The following is a 19,830-nucleotide window of genomic DNA, read 5'->3' as shown; positions in this document are numbered from 1 at the left end:
TGAAAGTAACCGCACATACTGTGCATTCCAACATAACACTGTAAATGTCAAGTTTAACTTTTTTATTGCAGGTTGAATATTTAAAAGAACACTTCTTATACGGTATAAATAAGCTTTAAACCTCATGTTGTCTTTGGGTAAAACTGACCCATTTTCCTACATCGATGTTCTTTTTAATTCCCCAAAATAACATGATTGATTCCACGCAAGGCTCTTTGGCAAGTACAAATCTCCACTTTCATTAATTTTGGGGTGTCAATTTCATATTTATTTGAAAAAAGTGAAGTATTTTTGAAATAGTATTGAGTAAAAGTTGACATATTCCAGTCTATGATCATCCATTCCTTTAATTTCAGTCTAAATAATTCCTAATTTCTGCTTTTCTAACTCAAACATAAGGTATAATTTCCTATGAATGAGGTTGTTGTATTACTCAATGTTGTATCCATATATCAATTATTGCAACGTAGCTTGGGCTAGCACCAACCCAACTAAACTGGAATCTATTTTTCGACTTCAGAATCGAGCTTTAAGAATAATATTTTGTGTTAATCGTAGACACCCCTCTGAATTATTGTTTGCCCATGCAAGTATTCTTACTGTATTTCAAGTGAATCAACTTCAAATTGCTTTATTTGTTTATAGCTCTATAAAAAAAGTTATTTCCCCAGCACCTTTGTAATATTTTTACTTTTAGTAATGAATTTCATCAGTATCCAACTCGTAGTAGTTGTCTTATTATGGCCTCCCTACTCTCGCACGACTCAAACACAGTTTAGTGTATTGTATAGAGGGTCAAAGATATGGACCAGTCTTCCCACTTCACTCACTGAGCTTTCTAAAGAACTCTTTAAACAGAGAGTCAAATTGTTGCTCCTAAGTTGTCTAAATTTTCCATTTGGGTTTAGGCTCTAAATCTAATTTTAAGTTGTTTCATACAAATTAAACGTGTTTTTTTTTTTTACATAATGACATAAATTGTTTTTAAATTGTTAAATGTTATTGTTTCTATGGAGTTTGCCACCTATTAAGCCCCTTGGAGGGTTTTTTCGGCAATCATCCATCACTTCTTTTTTGTGTAATACAATGCTGTCTTAATGTTTTTGTAGTGAAAATAAAATAAATCAAATCAAATACATGAGGTTTATCGACCTTAAATTTTGAAAACAACTGTAAACTAAAGGTAATAAGTTAGTGTTACGTAGTGTTGAAAACGTCGAAAAAGGTGACAAACGTTGAAAAAAGCATCAAAAGTATTGAAAAAAGGGACGTAAAACGTAAGTCAAAGTTAAAAACATAGATAAAAAGCCTCAACAAAAGTGTTGATTTTGACGGGACGACAACAAGAGGGTTAAATCCCCTAGATGGAGTGTGTTTTTCTTACCACCACCAGCAGCTTCTTCATTATTCCGTCGCTGAGCGAAGAATCCTTAACAGCAGCTTTGACCTCGATGCTATATTTTCCTTCTTTCATGGGAATAATGATGAAGGGTACAGCTTGTGTAGTTTGGGCCCCCATTTTAACCTCTCGGCGATACCTTCCACGTTTGAAGGCTGAACTGCACACATGCTCCTCTTCAGTCAGATCCACATGCACCTTGAAAAAAACAAGATGGAGAAAGAGACTGAAGTATGTGCAGTTTTTAAAAGATAGAAACCCAGTGGAGTGAATGATAGGATCGAAATCATCAGTTTTATTTTGGGTCACCTAACAATGATGCACCCCTAATTTAGAGAAATGTAATGCCTGACATTGTTTTCTTCAGAAGAATGAAAAGACACACTGTGTACGTTAGTACCAGTAAAGTTACCACTGTTCTGGGTCCGGCCACCATGTGAGCAGCTATTACAGTTATTAAAGAGTAGAAAGAGGATTCATTAAATTCTCTTTTTGTATGTCAGTCCATATATTTACTGTTGTCTCTGTCCTTTTCTTTGCTAACTCTTGAGAAAAAACTATGAATGAAAAATCTCCAGAGCACTGAGGAGCATGTCTTCTGGAACGTCTTCTTCTTTAACCGACAGCATAGGTCGACTGGCAATGACTCGTTATAAGATGCTTGCACAATCGCAGTTTGGTGGTCAGTGCTCTGAGCGAGGATGGTGTGGAACGGGAAACACCGGAGCAAAGTAACAGTGACTTACGATGGCTGGGTCGGGGCTGTAGTTGTGGAGGATTGCCTTAATTTCCAGCTGTTCTCCACGGACAGCAGAGTACGGCAGCCTGAGGTCAATGAAAAATTCCTTCTGGACAATGACCTCTAATGGCTCGCCAACACAGATTCCTTTAAGATGAGAGGGATGAAAAAAAAGCTATGAAACAGATAGAGAGGGGGTCCACTGTAAGGGATGGGAGCACTTTAGGGCTGGAGGCATAACACAAGAAATCTTTTAGTCACTGAATTCTAGTCTATCCATGACATTCCACTTCCAGGATTACTCATTAAGGCCTTATAGCCGTTGCCTGGGCTTTCATTGTATTGCCATTTTTTGCCGGTTGATTCATGAGAACTTTGGTTTATCTTTTCTCAGATCTCTGCAGGGTAAATCCAGACAGCTAGCTAGACTATCTGTCCAATCTGACGACTATGGTTACCTGGTTCTCAGATCTCTGCAGGGTAAATCCAGACAGCTAGCTAGACTATCGGTCCAATCTGACGACTATGGTTACCTGGTCCTCAGATCTCTGCAGGGTAAATCCAGACAACTAGCTAGACTATCTGTCCAATCTGAGGACCATGGTTACCTGGTTCTCAGATCTCTGCAGGGGAAATCCAGACAGCTAGCTAGACTATCTGTCCAATCTGACGACTATGGTTACCTGGTCCTCAGATCTCTGCAGGGTAAATCCAGACAACTAGCTAGATTATCTGTCCAATCTGAGGACCATGGTTACCTGCTCCTCAGATCTCTGCAGGGTAAATCTGTTCTGTTCTGTTACATGACTAAAACTACTTTTGTACACATTCCCAAAAACAAGTCCCTTCCTGAGGCTACTTTATATTCTCTCATTGCATCCAGTGCCTAGCGCCGCACAAGACCAGTGTGATTGGTTAAAAGAAATGCCAATGAACGAGAGCAGGTTTTTCTCCCATCCCTGAATGTTTTGTGGACTTGCCAGACCCTCTCCCGCAGCGCTGTGGAGGAGGGTCTGGCAATGCGAGCCTACTGAATCCTCACCGTGAGTTCTTGACAGACTGATGCCAGTGAACTGCCAGGTTGTGATTGAGTCCTTCAGAGGAACATTTTTCGTCAATGTCGTGGTGTCACTGAAACAAAAAAGCAAAGTTTTAACACTTTGAGAAGTAAAGCATAGCTCTATTTCCTAGTAGTGTCATTATGAAGTCATCAGTGTCTCGTTTGTGTCTATGTTTTAGTTGACCCACCAGTTAGGGTCTTCCTGAGGACAAGCAGGCAGTTTGATGTCTGTCCACAGCCAACTTTCAGGGAATGCGGTGCGAGAATGAATGTCCCTGCTGTCCATGTAACTGTCATCCTCTTCACCTAAAGTGTCATAAATTATTTTACAAGGTTAACTGTTTTTTTAACTAACAGTATGACCAAATAACCAACCAGGGCGTCCCCCGTCCCTTGTCCCTTGTCTTACTGCGAGCCAGTAGGAGGCTGTCCTCCTTCCTCTCAGCTCGCTGGGTTTCCATCTCCTTGCAGCAGCGCAGGAAGGCTGCGGCACAGGCTGCTCCATCACTGATGTACTCGCTGCGCCTGTCACAGGTGTATGAGAGGGGGGTGCTCCTCATGCCATCCAAGCAACAGTCCCGTTGCAGTTGGTCTTGATATTGACTCACTGGAAAGAAAGAAGGTTGTGGAGGAACAACATACGTAGGTAAGAAGACATGGAGCGAAGAAGAAGTTTACATTTTTATTTAATAATTACATATGATTTTTCTAGTCAAGTCAGTTTTAGTAAAATAGGCCAAAATCACAATCAGTACAACATTTAACACACTTTATCCTAGGACACATTTTTTAAAAAGGAAGGGTAAAACCTGAAAAAGAAATGAGGGCTCCCACTCTCTTCAGTATGGAAAGGAACACACTGACATCTAAAGGACACGGTTTATGGAGAAAACTGTCTCTCACTTTTATATGTCCACTAATATATAGCGTGGCAAAGGTAAGTATCGTAAAAGTCAACAATGACAGAAGATGACTGAATATGTGGTTTTGGGTAGTTTAGAGCTGTGGTTCTTACCTAAGCTGGTTGTGACGTCCATGTTGGTTGCAGCTCGTTTTCTCCTGCTGTGGGCCGGACAATTCAAGTCTGGAAATGCAACACAGACAGGTTCTTTAGCAGAACCCAACAAGGTTGGAACTAGACTTGAGTTTTAACGTTTTGCAACCTCTGCTGGAGTGTGCCAAACACGCCACCTATGAGGGGGGAATCATATACAAGCAGGATGCACAGACAGAGCATATATACCACTCACATATTCATCTGTGACTAACACCATAACCCGGCAGTGTCTGTGGTGCACAGTGTTCAGTCTCAGAAAAACCACCCAATGCTGCGAATCTCTCATGGACAGCCTGCCACCAACAGTGCTAACACCGCCAGTCCCAACAGCCTGAGACACACCAAACAGACCTGTTTCCCAATCAAATGTGGCAGAGTGGAACTAAAAGTGTCAACTCTCTCAGCTAACAGGCGAGGTGAGCGACTTCAGGGTCAGACCCAGGAAAGAAACGTCCTGTCTCTGTGTTAAACTCACTCTTTTTTTTTTTTGTTAACCACAAAACCCAGATTGGCCAGGTGTGCCAATGTCATGTCAAAGCACGCCAGCAGTAGCCAGTGTTCCAGATAGCGTCCAGGTGGATGCCACGCTCCCTAAGGCGACCATAACTGCCTCGTCACATGTTTATAATGACAATTCTGTTTTGTTTTATTTTAACAGCTAGCAACTCATTGTTGTTCAGTATACTTGCACTGGGGAGTTTTTCTCTACCCTCATCCAACGGAACAGCATGTGTGGGCAGACTGCATGGCGGTGGATGCTGTTTTTTGAAGAAAATAATTTAGAATTTATTTTATGTTGGGTGGCACAGGCATAGCTCTGGTCACAGTATGAATGCAGGGCCCTGAGGCATTATCATATTTTAGTGTGTTTGTGAATATATGTGAGACATTGAAATCAATGCTATGAAAGAGAGCCCCAAACTTTAACACCCACTTTCTCCTACTGGAATTAGGAATGGCTCAGTGGTACAATATTTAAGCCTAAAGAGGGGTATGTTCAAGGAAGGGAAGAGAAAGTAGTAGAATGTAGTGTCACCTGGTCTGTACGGAGTCCCAGAAGCTGTGTTGGACTCAAACAACAGCCCAGCATCGTAGAAGACACCCATTCCATCCTTCCCTCCACCTGGTGTGCAGCCTGTGTCGTACTCCTCTACAGCATCCCACACCTGGGCATACAAGACATGGGGTTACACTGATTACACAAGATAAACAGGCTAAGGGGTTCACATGTTGTAGACGTCACCACAGTTTGTTGATCAGACACAGAAGACAAAGAACTTCCCATTCTCCAGATGAGTAACAGTTTTTGGTGGGAGTGTGTATGTGGTGTGGTCAAAATGGGAAACATATACAAAAAACAATTACACATTAGGCTGCCATTTACAAAATGAATGAAACAGCCACAGAAATTATCTAGAAATAATGTTAAATATTACTCTGGTCTATGACACCAAAAATAGTTGCATATTTATATATAGTGCATGTTGATTACTCCAAAATGAGCACAACGTAAAAATATCTGCGTAACATTTAAGTGAGACTACTACAATATATGAACTATAAGCTGTAACCTTCTTACATATTAACACAAGTCAGCGTTATCTTAAACAAACTTAGCTCAAAACTTAAAGCTTTCTGATGAACACTCAAATAAATCCACACAAACAATAAAAGGCATTTAGTATAATATCATTTACACATACAGGCACAGTCACACAGGTAGTCTACAGGTAAAACCAAACTAGCTGTAAACTGTTAAACTCAATCTTCCACCAAGTATTACTGTCCAGTTGAATCACTCACTTCTCGTTGACTACCAGCGAACGTGGCAGGTAGATTGACAGTGATACCCGCCAATTGCAAAATTACTTTTTCATTTGGCCGGTGGGCGGGTTTTCATTTCATGCCATGTATGTGAGGTATCAACAAACTCAGCAGAGACTTCCTTTTTTATTGGGAAAGGTTTGGCCCAACCCCTATGCTTTGGCCACGCCCCCTTTCACAGCTAATGAAATGTATGACGTAGAGTCTTGTGCGGGGTGTCATTGAGTTCCCTTTTTCACTGGTGCGATTTTTATTTTTTTTTAAACCACTGTCACACATTGTATGTCTTAAATATAAATTGAAGAAATTACCTTTTTCTGGGTGAGACGGTGCTTGTTGTTTAGGACGTGAACACCTTTGTCAACTGCCACCAGTCCCACGGCGGCCCCTGGGTCTCCAGTGATCTCCAGACCAAACATCCTGCGAGGCTCGTAGGATGGAGCGGGTTTTGATGATTCCAGCCTCAGCTAAATGTGAAGGTGAGGTCAACGAATGAGCCGACGTTAAAGCAGTTAGTTAGATTTTTTAAATATTCTATCGGCGTCTCACCGAGCCCATGCAGGAGTCCTTCACATCCACCCACACCGAGTCTGATACCACCTCATTGCCGTCTGTGTGGTAGTAGGCTATGATTCGGAACGATGGCAGCATTTCTTTCGTAACAGTGACTGTAAGGGGAATCAGTATTTGGTCTCTTGTCGTCTTGTAACGCCCATTTTTTACCAGTTGACCTCTGCTCAGGATCTATGGAATAGACAACATCAGTTCTTATCCGACACATATAGACTACAAAGGTTATGGGATGCAACAAAAAAGTTATACTTGCACACATGCAGGTGTAAAACATCTCTCACCAGATATGTGATGTCAATGTCATGATTGTCCTGCCTCTTGAGGATGAGGCTGATTTTGAGGTTGTCTCCTAATTTCAGCTCAGCTGTATCCACACCTGCAAATGGGACATGTTAGACACTTAAAAGGTGCAGTGCATGGTGCATACTTTGCAGATTCCACCACCTTTTTTCAACATCTAATACCGGATGTCCCTCACCAATGTGAATGTAGCTTTTGCTTTGAGTGGTATATGGGAGAGCTACCATGGTGGCTGATGCTTGTTTTTCATGTGAAATATGAGGATCGTTGGTCCTTGCCTGCAATCAATGACACACCCAGGTAAGCAAACAGATGAATACATTCAAAAGTCTCAAGTCTATCCTATCCTGTGAGGACCTTGCCTGGCAGTTAAAAAAAAATAACAAAATGACCTTTTAATCTTCCATTTGCTATTCTGGTTATAATGCAAACAATAGACAAAACAAATGGAGATACTTACGGTGATTGCCAGACTTGCAGCTGCATTGACGGTAAGCTTCGCCATGCCGTTGGCCGCGGTTACGGCCTGCACCCGGCCTGGGGCCACCACCACTGCAACACCTATGGCCGGAGTGCCATCAGGATTCAAAACTTCAACCTGTCATCAGAGACACAAAGTTAGAAAAACATATGCACTCATGGTATACTATTATTTATTGTAAAAAAGACACTAGCTGTGCAGTATTTTGATTTTTTAAGTAGACAGTTTATAGTGACCCAAATGGGTGAATTTCTTTTTTTTTTTGGAATCTCGACAGTTTAAGACAATATTTGCTTCATTCAGAACATCCATGACAGATGAAAAAAAATCATATCAAAACAGTTTTGCAACTTTTATATTTAGAATACACTGCCATCAGTGTTTGTATCTGTGTTTTTAGAGTAACTGTACTGAGAAATGAATCTTTTCTGTAGAGTAGTTTTCTCATTTATGTGCAAATATACAAATACTTTTGCTGTTACTTTACCGCAACATCGAAGGACATTCCTGGTTTGAAATACTTGGGCGTTTTCTTAAAGGTGATAGTGTAAGGTGATTGGACGATCTGGATACTTCTTAACTCCGCCTCCACCATTTCTCCACCTGGGAATAAATCCACAAACACAAAACTGATTTAGAAATCTGCTATTTACAGTCTTCTAGATTGACTGATACAGAACAACCTATCCTGATACTGTATTGTCTTTTTTCTCTCTCATTCTTGTTATGTTATAAATTATTATCATTATTATCATTATTATTATTATTACTATTATTATTATTATGTGGAGAGGGACAACACTCTGGTTGCCATTGCTAGCCAAAGAGCAAATAGTGTGTCTGTTTGTTTGTGTATTTGGTTGTGTTGTGTGTTAAATGCTGGGCATATGTTTTGTCAAATTAAAGTTGTTTTCTTAATTTGCGTGTGTTTTGTCTATTGGCATGTGTTTTCTGACGTTGCAGGGCATCATTATTAAAAGAAATAATATTATAAAAATTAATATTTAATTCAGCTGATCAAACATAGTGAACAAGCACACAGTCTCTCCTTCTTACCGCTCTCTGTCAGCACCCCCACAGCTACATAGATGGAGTTCCCCACCAGTTCACTGATGTTTGGGAACGTCTGTGTGATGTGCTCTCTCTTCAGTTGGACCACTCCAACACCTTCCTCTATCTAACGGGACATGAAAGAAAGAGACTGTACAGCGGAGCAGTGATGCAGGCGATGAACAGATGGAGATTTACTGAAGGTGTAAATTCTCGTCAGATTTAGTATCACTGGTAAAGGCCAAGCGTTACGTTTGTATAACATACGGTATGGGCCTACTGCATACGGCACAATGACCAATCAATAGCAGACAATTGCTTTTGAGTTTGCTCACCTGCACTCTCTGAAGGGAACTTGTGAAGCTCTTCTTTCCACCCTCTTGAACAACCCCGAACACCGCGTAGGCCGTCCCATCCACATTCATACCAAACAGATACCTAAATCCACAAGACAGGGACAAGTTTAAGCCCACAATGAAGTAAACAAGGACAGTTCAAAAATACATCAACTGACATCCAGACTAAAAGAGTAAGAGGCCCAACAGCCTCTGGATAGCACCCTTTGTTTTCTCCCAATCAGATCTCTAAAGCCCCTAAACCTTCACTTACGTAGCTCTGATGTTGACGGTGAGGTCCCGACTGTCCACGTGGAAGAAGGCGCTCACAGGCATCAGTTTCACTTCGAAAGTGGGCAGCACTGAAAAATGAATTAAGTTTTATTATGGGTCCAATTAAATAAAAAAAGAGAATGAATGTTATAGCTAAGTATAACATTTAAATGTGAATACATTAAATACAAGTACAGGTATTGTGGCTCACCATATTCTTTGACCTCAAACACTGCAGAATAGCTCTGCTGAGGGTTGCTGTGGAACTTCGCCACCACTTTCCACAGTCCGGTACTACACACACGCACACACACACACACACACACACACACACACACCACACACACACACACACACACACACACACAAATACATATATTATATATATGTATATATATAAAACCATACACCAAACTTTGGTTCGGTTCACGATTTTTGACCCACGATTCGATACAAACCTTGATTCTTTTTTCTTTTTTTTTGAGGGTTCCTTAATAAACATACAGTGGGGCTCAAAGGTTTGGGCACCCCAGGTAAACATTTGTATTAATGTACATAAAAAAGCCAAGAAAAGATGGAAAAAAGCACCGCAGTCTCAGTTTAACCAGCGCGACCCCCCTTTGGGGTCTCCGGTACACACCATACAGAGCTTCTGCGCCTCCAACTAATACCTCAGAGAAAGTTCCAGGTTCCAAAGAGAACAGTGGAATAGTATGAGCAGTTGAAAGTCCAATATTTAAATGGACTAACTGACGCGCTAGTGCTGTTAAACACGTACACTACACCAGCGCCTAGTGAACTGAACTGTGAAGCCACGGTGCTGGTAGTACACCTGCGCTCTAAATACACACAAACTCACACTGCTGGACTGGGAAAGAGGAAAACTGTCAGCTCGTTCATATTGACAACATTCACACTGGAAATGAAAGGGTTTTCTTTATGTTTACCTACCTATTTCATTACCTCATATTCACATACGACTTACCTGGGGGTAGGGGCACCTCACCTGTTTAGCTAGATTTACGTAAAGCAGGGGCAGTGTCAGGTTCACTCAGCCCTTACTGTAGATACACTGCACACGCTTCAGGTGGCCAACATGTAATATGAAGCCTACTTTACTCTGCCTAAGAAGCTGGTGCTAGTCCAGGCTGCTAAACAGTGGACAATCTGCTCATTTATTAACACTATTACCACTGACGCCATAGGCATTGGGTGTGGGGGACCTAAATCCTGTCCCACTCAGTCCTCCCTAGATTAAGTACTGAATTACCCCTACAATGCAATAACCCCGACCGCTACGCAAGGTATTCATCTTGTCTTGTCCTCCGGACACCCAGAACCTCCTCACAGAAAGGCCATGTGTGAAGGCCTCTGACTTCCTTTTTAATATGTCAAAACACTATATTGACAACATGGAATATAATTGTGGAAAAATAACATAAACATTAATTTGTTTTGCATCAATTAATTCCAACAAACTGAAAAAAAACTATCCATGTTGTTCTGAGTGAGATCCGGTTTCTGAATGTCCTCTGTCTTCAGTCTCCGGGTGAACAGTTCAACATCTGCACGGCTTTCTACGTCACTAGAGACGAGGTGGCTAACCGTAGCATGCTAGCTCGTTCTCAATGGCAAAACAATGCTCCAACAGCCACTAGTTGACCAGAATCTCCAAAAGAACTACTTCCTGTCCCTGTTCTAATTCCTGTCCCTGTTGTGCAGGTATTTCACAAGTGTCCCTGGTCTAGGAGAAGTGTCCCAGCTAATCCTGCCTTGGTCTGACCAAAGCTGGAGAAAGAGTTATCTAGCTGATGGATCTTACCGAGCTACTGAGCATGTGCAGCTCCCAACAAAGATAGGATAGAAGGGACATGTCTCACTCTGGAGATAAAACAAGTGAGATGTCTCTCAGAGACCACACTGGGTGAAAACAGGATCTGCAGCAATGTGAAGTACAACAAAAATAGTGTGTAATCCTATTCTGGCACAACCTCAAAATACAATTATAAACCTGAAAATGAGCATAATATGGACGCTTTAAATGATTTAAGATATTGAATTTGTCACATACAGACTTTCCCATGTTAACATATAAATGCACCACTAAAGAACAGAATGTATGGAAATGAAATGAAAATAAAATACTAACCTGACAATTTCAGCAAGTTGGAAATGTCCAGAGTGGATCCCAGATTTCAAAGAGACTGAATCAAGTGGTAAAATGATGCCTTCAGGGGTCTAAAAATAAACAATATTAAACAAGCATAAACAGAGAGCAGTACCAGGTTAAAACTTGCTTTTAAAGAAAAATCTTTTTTAATCTTTATTTGACGTATTTTGTCTAAAAACAGCAACCTGGTCAATGTCTAGAGTGACTCTTTTTCAGGCATTTTTGAAAAGTTCATGTGTTTCAATGGAGTAATGTGCAACTCAACCTCGGCATTTATTGTTCTCATATTTCCAATAAGTACAAGGACAAGTGTTTCCAGTGTCAAACCACCTAACAAAGACACAAGGTTCACTGTAGATGTGAATTCTAATTTGGTCATTTGTATTATCAACTGTCAAGCATGTGTGATATCCCTTCACAAATAGGTCTAATGTTGTCAGTTACGGCGGATTATTTACAGGATATGACATTAAATCAGCAGAGTTAATAATTCCACTTGCCAGTACATGGTAACTCCTCATTGGCTAGTAGTTTCCATGAGATAGGCTTTTCTGTAGCGTGAGCGCCATCTATTGGTGCTATTCCACAGACTTTAGGGTCAATTCTTACACACGTCTGCTGTAGCCTGCTTCTTGCTAGCTGGAGCTCTTTATGGTGACGAATGTGATTGTGAAACACTGTTCTGCTATTTATCTGAATAAACGGCGGTGATAGCCTACGAAGTGCAACGGTTTTGCCTGTAACACAACACAACGCAAGAGAGAGAGAGCACACACCCGCTACACTTATCAAATATGAAATACAATTCCACAACCTCCATGGCAATGAAAGCGTCAGTTTGAATTTTGGCATCTTCTACAGACTCCATGCGGGGCGTCACTGCAAACATCCTGAAATGAACTGACAGAGAAAGACAGCGGTTGGAAGGGTATCTATTTTTAACCTCTCTATTCCACTTACAGTATTTCAAAAGAGGGATTCATGTTTCTGTAATTTAAAGTACAATCCTCACATTCTGGAAAAAGTGTAAAGAGTAAATGTATTTCTTATGTACACACTAAAAACACCTGGGTCAAAAAGGGACCAACTAATTTTGGTTATTTCAACCCAGAAAATTGGGTTGTTCTTTTTGACCAAACTTCTGGGTTAAACATTTGGGTTAAAATAACCCAACATTGTATTTAATATAACCCATTTCTGTGTTAATTACCTGTCCTAAATAGTTGGTTAAAATAACCCAACATCACAGTTTATATAACCCAACTTCTGGTTCAAAAGAACAACCCAATTTTCTGTTAACCCAGAAATGAGTTGTTCCTTTTTTAACCCAGGAGTTGGGTGGAAATAACCTAACGTGGATGGCTATGCCAGTATGCCTTATTTCAGAAATTTTTGTTGCATTAAATTAAAATCTATACAAAAAACACACGCACACTTGGACTTTTTTCCTTTTTATTTAAGGTCACACTGGGACAATATTAGAAAGAAGAAATCGAAAAATTAACTCTCAAACATTCATTAACTGGACTGGACTTTGACATTGCTTATGTCATTTACTGCAGGTTAACACAACTAAACAGAAGTTTGACCGGTTTTGATTCAGATCCCTCAATCTGATACACAACTTGCTGCAGAACGTCCCATGGGGGAGCACACTGCTTGGGGTAGTGGTGATATCAAGAACATAAAATACCTTGAAGCACATGTCAGCTGCCCCAAGCAGTGTGCTCTGAGGGAGTGTCTGACTAGCTAAAATCCCAAATGCCTGAGAGGCACATTGCTGGGGATCTCCCAGTGCCAAGACAGGTAGGAATGGCTTCGATTGGTGGAGGTAGTCCACCATATTTGTTCCAATCTAAAACAGACAGAGACAGAAAGATAGATAAAAGAAAGTGAATATTGTGTAGAAGGTGAATTGTAAGCAATGCTAAGATGCTAAGCCCAAGCTTCAAGCCCCTGAGGTGCCTTTCCACGGGTAGAGTAATTGACGCACTTTTTACCTTTTTTGATCAATGAAAGTTCAAGTCATATTTGCAATTAACATCATTGGTTCTATTCGTTTCCAAGAGATGTAAGTTAATAGACCAGACAAATTACTGCTTTTATGTATGCTTATGTGGTGTTGCTGTGCGTGTGTCCGGGTGTGTGTGTGTGTGTTTGTGTGTGTGTGTGTGTCGCCATGTGGTCAAAAACTGTATGGGCTTCCGGGTTGCACCCGAGGAACCAAAGATTGGTTCCCATTTACACTAACAGCAATAATTGTGTCTTGTACTAACTGTACAAGGAAGCCAAATGAGCTGTGGTTCTTACTTGGTGTGTTCATTTTGAGTGGGTCTTGAATGTGTACAAGAAAATCTGGGTTGAGAACACCTGAGTAATTAAACCTAACATCTTTAACTTCACTTTCTAGTCAGATTGCTACCTTGGATGGCATCGCACAAAAGTGAAATACAACTGTGAGGAACCCTGGAGATTCACCCTTTAGCTTTCACATGAAACATGCCACTTAGATGGCCTTCTTTCACCTGGATCCTACAGTTATTTAAGAAGGTTCTCTCTCAGAGTGGTGCTGAAAAACTGGTCCCTTGTACTCACAGGCAGTTGGTGTATGACCGCTCTCCGGGACTCTTCGGTGCAACCCTGTAGACGGTCTGTGGCACCATGGTGGGTAGCAGTGTTAGAGCTAGTTCCCCTTTGGCATCTGTAGGTCAACAATATTCTAGGATTCAGCATGTGTGTGGAAAATGAAATGACTGTATAGATATATGTAAATGAACAGATATTTGTGTCAGAAAAATGTGACCAAAAGGAAAGGAATCCCGGGACCCTTGCCACAGAACGCACAAAAGGTCAGTTTTAACTTACCCAGTGTCCTGTCCTCAACTGAAAGTGAAGGGAGTTTATTGTCCTGCTTGGCCAATTTCAGGACCTTTTCAGCATATTCAGGGAGCCAGGTCTAAAATAATAGAGGTGCAGCCTCACCATGCAGCACCTGGAAGTCCAGAGCAATTCTAAAAAAAAACACTCTCAAAAAATGAAAAGGGCCTGTTGTTGTGGCGTCACCTATTTTCACTTTTTCCTTATCAATAAGGTTCAATAAAAGGTAGATTCAATAAAAGAACAGAAACAGACATACAAATCTGTTCCTTTCACTCCTACAACGCCACATATTTTCTGTCATTGAAAATGTAAATACATATGTATGTCTGACAAACTCAAAACACATTTATTTGGACTTTACACATGCTTTAAACTAGCTAGGCTAGTTAGGCTCAACGTAGCAACTAGCTAAGTCTCGGTCATTTTTTCAGCAAAACGGCACAGAAAGGTTTACGTTACATCAACACTGAAAAACTCTCTTACCTTGAATATACTAGAAGCGCAGACCAAAACGGATCGAGCGCGAAGCGACGGTTATTTCAGACGACTTCAGAACAACTTTGGGTGGGGGGGGGGGCTCTTCTTCTAAGGGGCAAGAGAGGGAACGAGGTGTTTCTTCTTCCTCTTCTTCTGAACTTCTGGCAGACTCATGTGTATGTTATAGGAACAAGGATGTAATATATGAACTTATTTCTTAGTTAACGTATCCATGTTTTTAGGGGTGTCACTTTATTTCTCCTGCAACTGGTGATGCCGTTTTATCATATTATTCCTATTATTATAACTCCATTAAATACACCCCTCCTACAAAATTATATGAGAGAGAGAGAGAGAGAGAGAGAGAGAGAGAGACAACCCTAAAATCCAGAACATAGGTTCCTCTTTGAAAAATAACCCAGAAACCCAAACAACCCAGGAATTTGGTCAAAATATTAGCCCTATAACCCAGAAAATTGTTACTCGCTGAACAAATAACCCACAAATAAGATAGAATCTGGGTTGAAGAAATAACCCAGGAGTTTTTACTGTGTAGCTCAGTATTGAACTCACCTTTGCTGTTGGGGGTGTAGAGGGGCTTGTCAGTCTGGATGAAGATGTACCCAGACTGGAAGGACACCAAGACCACTTTCTCCAGCAGCCGGTCAGGGAACCGAGCTTGCAGGTACACATGCTGCTTTATGCCAGGATCCTTACTGAAGTACCCGGGAGGGATCTGAAACCAGGATGATGAGCAGAATGTGCATCAGGATGTACATTTCTGGATTCATTTCTAGAGTCTTAGTGGTCATGGTAGAAAATGAAGCCAAGTAGTAACATGCACAGCGTGACAGTATTTTATATACCGTAATCTGTGCGAGCTCCTGGAAGTTTCTTGCACTGGTGAGGGTCACAGATGCGGATGTCAGCTTTGTGTTGTTGTATGGATGGTTCATCACGTTGATGTGGACCCGGATGTCTCCCCTGGTGCAGTCTTGACACTCCACAAAGATATTTTCTGCCGTCCCTACCCGCAACAAGTTAGGGGCTGACATCACCTTCCTGCAGAACAGCGGTAAGAGAGAGAAATATATAGATGTGAACTTACTGCAGTCAATGTGCAGAAGTGACCACATGCTGTTCATAACGATGTACTGACAATTGTTATTAACCTTTTTTGTGTGTGGCCCCTTAAAAAAATAAAATAAGGGCTTCTACTGAAAACCTTCATCACAGGTATTGGCCTTACAAAGTGTGATATTTATGTTCTTGATGATGGGAAACATTTAAGTATTTCACAAAAAAAGAAAATGGAAGAAAAGTCTAAAAATGTTAGTAGAATTTTGTGCGACAAAAATATATTTTTCCCCCCCTTGCTTATTCGTGTAATTGCCTCTGGGCCCCTAAGGTTTATGTTGGGACCCATGACTAATGTTGAGAACCACTGTGACGAAGTGGGTTTGTTCAACACTTGTCCCATACAGGTCATTAGTAAAGTAAACACACAGTCATGTTAGTTTCAGTTCCATTTTATTAGGTTGCAAGTTGAAACATGGTTTAAAGTTTCCCTGTATTGATACTTACAATTGTTTGTTCCTTTGTTCAGTTCCACAATGCAGGACAATTGTTTGTGGAGGGGCCGGCCTAAGTATTTCCTGTTTTATAGGAATAGGGTGGTCATGGATGACATCGCCGGGCTAAACCAAGTAGAGTGTTTTCTTGTGTTTAGAAATGTTTATTTTGGTTGTTTTTGGTTATTATATAAAAAAAGGTATGAATAACCCTGACCTGTTTTGTAGTCTGTAAGATAGGAGGGAACTTGTGACCAAGTTCTATAGGTTAAGAGATTGCAAGGTATTAATGTTAGGGAGTAGATCAACCTGCTTTAGGATGGGATGGACTGAAGCAGTGGGGTGTGAATTGACAACCCTGTATAAATAGAAGGATTTGAGGGAGGTGAGGCTGTGCTGCTAGGATCACATGCCTGTTGTTAGCGCTGCTACTTTTTTGAATGTGTAATTGTTGTAAGTTTTGATTATTTAATTATCCGTGGTACTGCAGACCACTGGAAATAAACAATCAGCTCTGGAAAAATACAATGTCTGACTCTGCCTACCTACCATCACCCTAGCCACTCTGGCCAACCTACCACAACCACTATCTCAGAGTCTGTGGGTTAAAGTTTCAATTCCCCTAGTCTATATCCTTGATGTTCCACTTCTGGGATTTCTCCGGTGCCGCAAGGATATTCCGCCGGATGCATGTACTTTCTGCGATGTCCGTTTCCTTTGGCTTTTTTGTGCTGGAATTTTAAACCTGTTGATTGAACGGTTGATTTATGAAGACTATGGTTGACTACTCCTCAGATGTCTGCAGACAGCTTCTTCTTCCTTTCATGTGGCTCCCTGCAGAACTTGGGGGGTGGCAGTAGCTCAGTCTGTAGGGAGTTGGGTTGGGTCACTGGTTCAGGTCCCCATGCGGACTAAAGTGTGGACTGGTAGCTGGAGAGATGCCTGGTCACTGCCAAGGTGCTCTTGAACAAAGCGCCAAACCTCCAACTGCTCGGGGCACTTTTCCATGGGCAGCGCCCTCACTTTGACATCTCTCATTTAGTGCATGTATAGGTGTATTTAGCATGTGTGTGTAGTTCAGGCCTGTGTGTAATAACAGATCTGAAATAAAGTATGCATCGTTGTTATTAGTACGGGACTATTGGTTAAAAGAAAATGCCAATAAAACTGAATGTTTATATCCCATGTGGACTGAACAGACCCTCCTCTGCTCCGCAGCGTGTGGATGGTCTGGCAAAGCAAGACTACAATACACCTGAATTACCACAGAAAACAACGCTATTTGTTCAAATGAGGATCATTTGCACCAACATGGACTTCACACACAATGAGTGATCCATTGAGTACCTTGACAAAGACACTGACGAACTGGATCAACAAACCACTAGTAACAGCCTAGAGGCATGATGACATGCCTCTAGGCTTTTACTCTGTCTGGCTTAATGCACCGTTCTCCAAACTCTGAACAAGAATGAGGTCAACTCATTAGCAACTTTTTAAAGAAAACAATACATTGACTTGTGTCGCACAAGCTGCAAACTGGACTCCACCTCTTATTGTGTATGACCCAAGTCAAACTACTATGTATTAATTTAACAAACATGCAAAGGAACCTAGATATTTGTGTTGCTCTTATTGCAGTTTACCAATAATATTTTCAATACCAGGAAGATGAAAAAACAAACTATACTTTTAACTTTGTGTGTGTATTAACTTACAACCCTCCTAACCCCAAGACTTGCCGGTTTGAAAAAGCATTTTAAAAAGAATGTCTATGAAAAATCACTTAAACTTTATTGTACGTTGTATTCTGAATATTCCGTCTCTGAATGTGTCTCGGCAAAATTATGTTAGATTAAATTATGTAAAAAACTCCAAAGTTAGGCCACGTAGTGTATAAAAAACTCACACAGAACATGTCCAATTTAAAAAAAGTTGTGAAAATTATCAGATTCAATTATTTTTCTATTTTTTTCTCCTGTTTTTCCTTTTTTATGCCATTATAACTTTGTTGTACAGTTCAAAAGACAATAAGGAGCTACTTCTGGCCATGGATATGTGTGTTAATTTAAGAGGCCAGACCTGCATATGAGTAACAATGTGACAGGAGCAAAAAAACGCTCACAAATGCCTTTGGTTTCAGAAGGCTTTAGCAAATGGGGGGGGGGGGGGGGGGGGGTGTAAAGGTAGGGCAGCTCTACTTACAGTGGAGCTCCATCAGCCAGAGAGGTTAGAGAGAAAGAGGCCAGAGAGCCCAGCAGCCACAGCAGAGTCCTACTCATACTTCAGCCTGATCATGATCCTCTGTAGACTGTTGTCTCTGCAGCACCTTCCTTTTATCCCCCCGCCCCCAACCTCCTCCACTGCACCCACCTCACTACTGTCCAGCCGGTCCTCCCAATTACAGATCCATTTTGGACACTGGGTTGTTTGCATTTCTCAACCCTCCCATTGACCCAGTGGGTCAGCACGACCTGGGAGAGCGTTGTTGCCCGGCCGGAGTGGCGTCCCATCAGGTCAATGTGACCTTATACTACTACTACTGTAACTAATAATAATAAAAATAATAATAATAATAAAGCTACTGATAATAATTGTAATAATAAAACTAATGGTCTTAGAGGTCCCGTTTTGGAAACTTTGCTTGGTGGATCCTTCAGAAGAGTTTTATTTGTTTTTTCCTCGTGTTCTCATTTTCCCAGGTTTTCTGCCAAGTTCCTGTGCCACCCGGGAAACCCATTCCAACATCAGGCTGCCCATGCGGCAGGAAGGGAAAAAGCTAAATTACTAAAAACAAAACACACACAAATAAAAAAAAAACCAGGAACTTTACACCAAAGAAGAGGAACCACCAAGACGAACAAGAAGCTGAATGGATACTCCGAGATCAGTGATCGTTCACTACAATAGCAACAAGGGCGGACAACCCTGACAAGTTGATCGGCGGGTACAGCTGCAGACGGAGGACCACTCGCTGGCCCCTGGCCGTCTTCCTCAAGATCGTAGACGTGTCTGCCTACAACGCCTTTTGTCATTTGGCGAAAGACAACCCCGGACGGATGGGCAACAAGAGGCACAGGAGGAGGGTGTTGCTAGAGCAGATGGAAAAAAGAGCTCTAGGGGTTATTATGGGGTTAACTGCAAGGGGTCTACCTGACCCAGAGGACATGTTGTGTGTGCTAAATGTGAAGGACACATGAGGGGAAACTGTGACAATTATAGGGTATTTGCGACGAGTTAACCTGACCCAAAGTATGTGTGTAAAGTGAAGGATAGGCAGGGGGGACAAGATTGCACCCTGCAACACAAACTATTGAATGTAAGTTGTAAATTGTGAACACAGTAGGCTACAGTAACGCTAGTTATTTAAATTAGCTAAAACGTAATTTGCTCCCAACTGGTCCCCCAATCAAAGTTAAAGAGTAAATGCCATAAACATATTACGTGTAAATCTTTACAATCATTTACCAAAATAACAATCATGCCTGCCTTATTGCACGATCTAAACTTTCATGAAAACTTGCCATTTTCAGCGTGTATTTGTAGATCGAAGGTTGTTGTTTCCCGACGCGATGGATTTTGTGAACAGTAACACAGTGAACGTGGGGTGAGGGGCAAATCCTGCTGGATATCAGGTTTTA

At 41.3% G+C, this 19,830-nt stretch overlaps 1 protein-coding gene across 1 annotated transcript in view; it reads right to left on the bottom strand.

The window, feature by feature from the left end:
* The window catches only part of LOC116684790 (uncharacterized), a 28,263-nt gene extending 9,740 nt beyond the window's left edge, over positions 1 to 18,523 (bottom strand). Inside the window, exons 1-22 of the mRNA XM_032510209.1 lie at positions 18,395 to 18,523; positions 15,485 to 15,680; positions 15,192 to 15,354; positions 12,076 to 12,161; positions 11,241 to 11,329; positions 9,303 to 9,385; positions 9,093 to 9,180; positions 8,819 to 8,921; positions 8,490 to 8,610; positions 7,921 to 8,036; positions 7,413 to 7,550; positions 7,131 to 7,230; positions 6,934 to 7,028; positions 6,629 to 6,823; positions 6,391 to 6,546; positions 5,292 to 5,421; positions 4,214 to 4,282; positions 3,608 to 3,805; positions 3,387 to 3,504; positions 3,181 to 3,269; positions 2,146 to 2,285; positions 1,385 to 1,597 (exon numbers count right to left, since the gene is read on the bottom strand). Of these exons, the coding sequence (XP_032366100.1) occupies positions 1,385 to 1,597; positions 2,146 to 2,285; positions 3,181 to 3,269; positions 3,387 to 3,504; positions 3,608 to 3,805; positions 4,214 to 4,282; positions 5,292 to 5,421; positions 6,391 to 6,546; positions 6,629 to 6,823; positions 6,934 to 7,028; positions 7,131 to 7,230; positions 7,413 to 7,550; positions 7,921 to 8,036; positions 8,490 to 8,610; positions 8,819 to 8,921; positions 9,093 to 9,180; positions 9,303 to 9,385; positions 11,241 to 11,329; positions 12,076 to 12,161; positions 15,192 to 15,354; positions 15,485 to 15,680; positions 18,395 to 18,471 (2,763 nt within the window). The 5' untranslated portion in view covers positions 18,472 to 18,523. The remainder of the gene's footprint in view (positions 1 to 1,384; positions 1,598 to 2,145; positions 2,286 to 3,180; positions 3,270 to 3,386; positions 3,505 to 3,607; positions 3,806 to 4,213; positions 4,283 to 5,291; positions 5,422 to 6,390; positions 6,547 to 6,628; positions 6,824 to 6,933; positions 7,029 to 7,130; positions 7,231 to 7,412; positions 7,551 to 7,920; positions 8,037 to 8,489; positions 8,611 to 8,818; positions 8,922 to 9,092; positions 9,181 to 9,302; positions 9,386 to 11,240; positions 11,330 to 12,075; positions 12,162 to 15,191; positions 15,355 to 15,484; positions 15,681 to 18,394) is intronic.
* Between the last annotated feature and the right edge of the window lie 1,307 nt (positions 18,524 to 19,830).

Source organism: Etheostoma spectabile, unplaced genomic scaffold (assembly GCF_008692095.1).
Source record: "Etheostoma spectabile isolate EspeVRDwgs_2016 unplaced genomic scaffold, UIUC_Espe_1.0 scaffold00569331, whole genome shotgun sequence".
NCBI classification, from domain to species: Eukaryota; Metazoa; Chordata; class Actinopteri; order Perciformes; family Percidae; genus Etheostoma; species Etheostoma spectabile.
The sequence above is the reverse complement of the archived record's forward strand: the minus strand, read 5'-3'. Positions and strand labels throughout refer to the sequence as shown.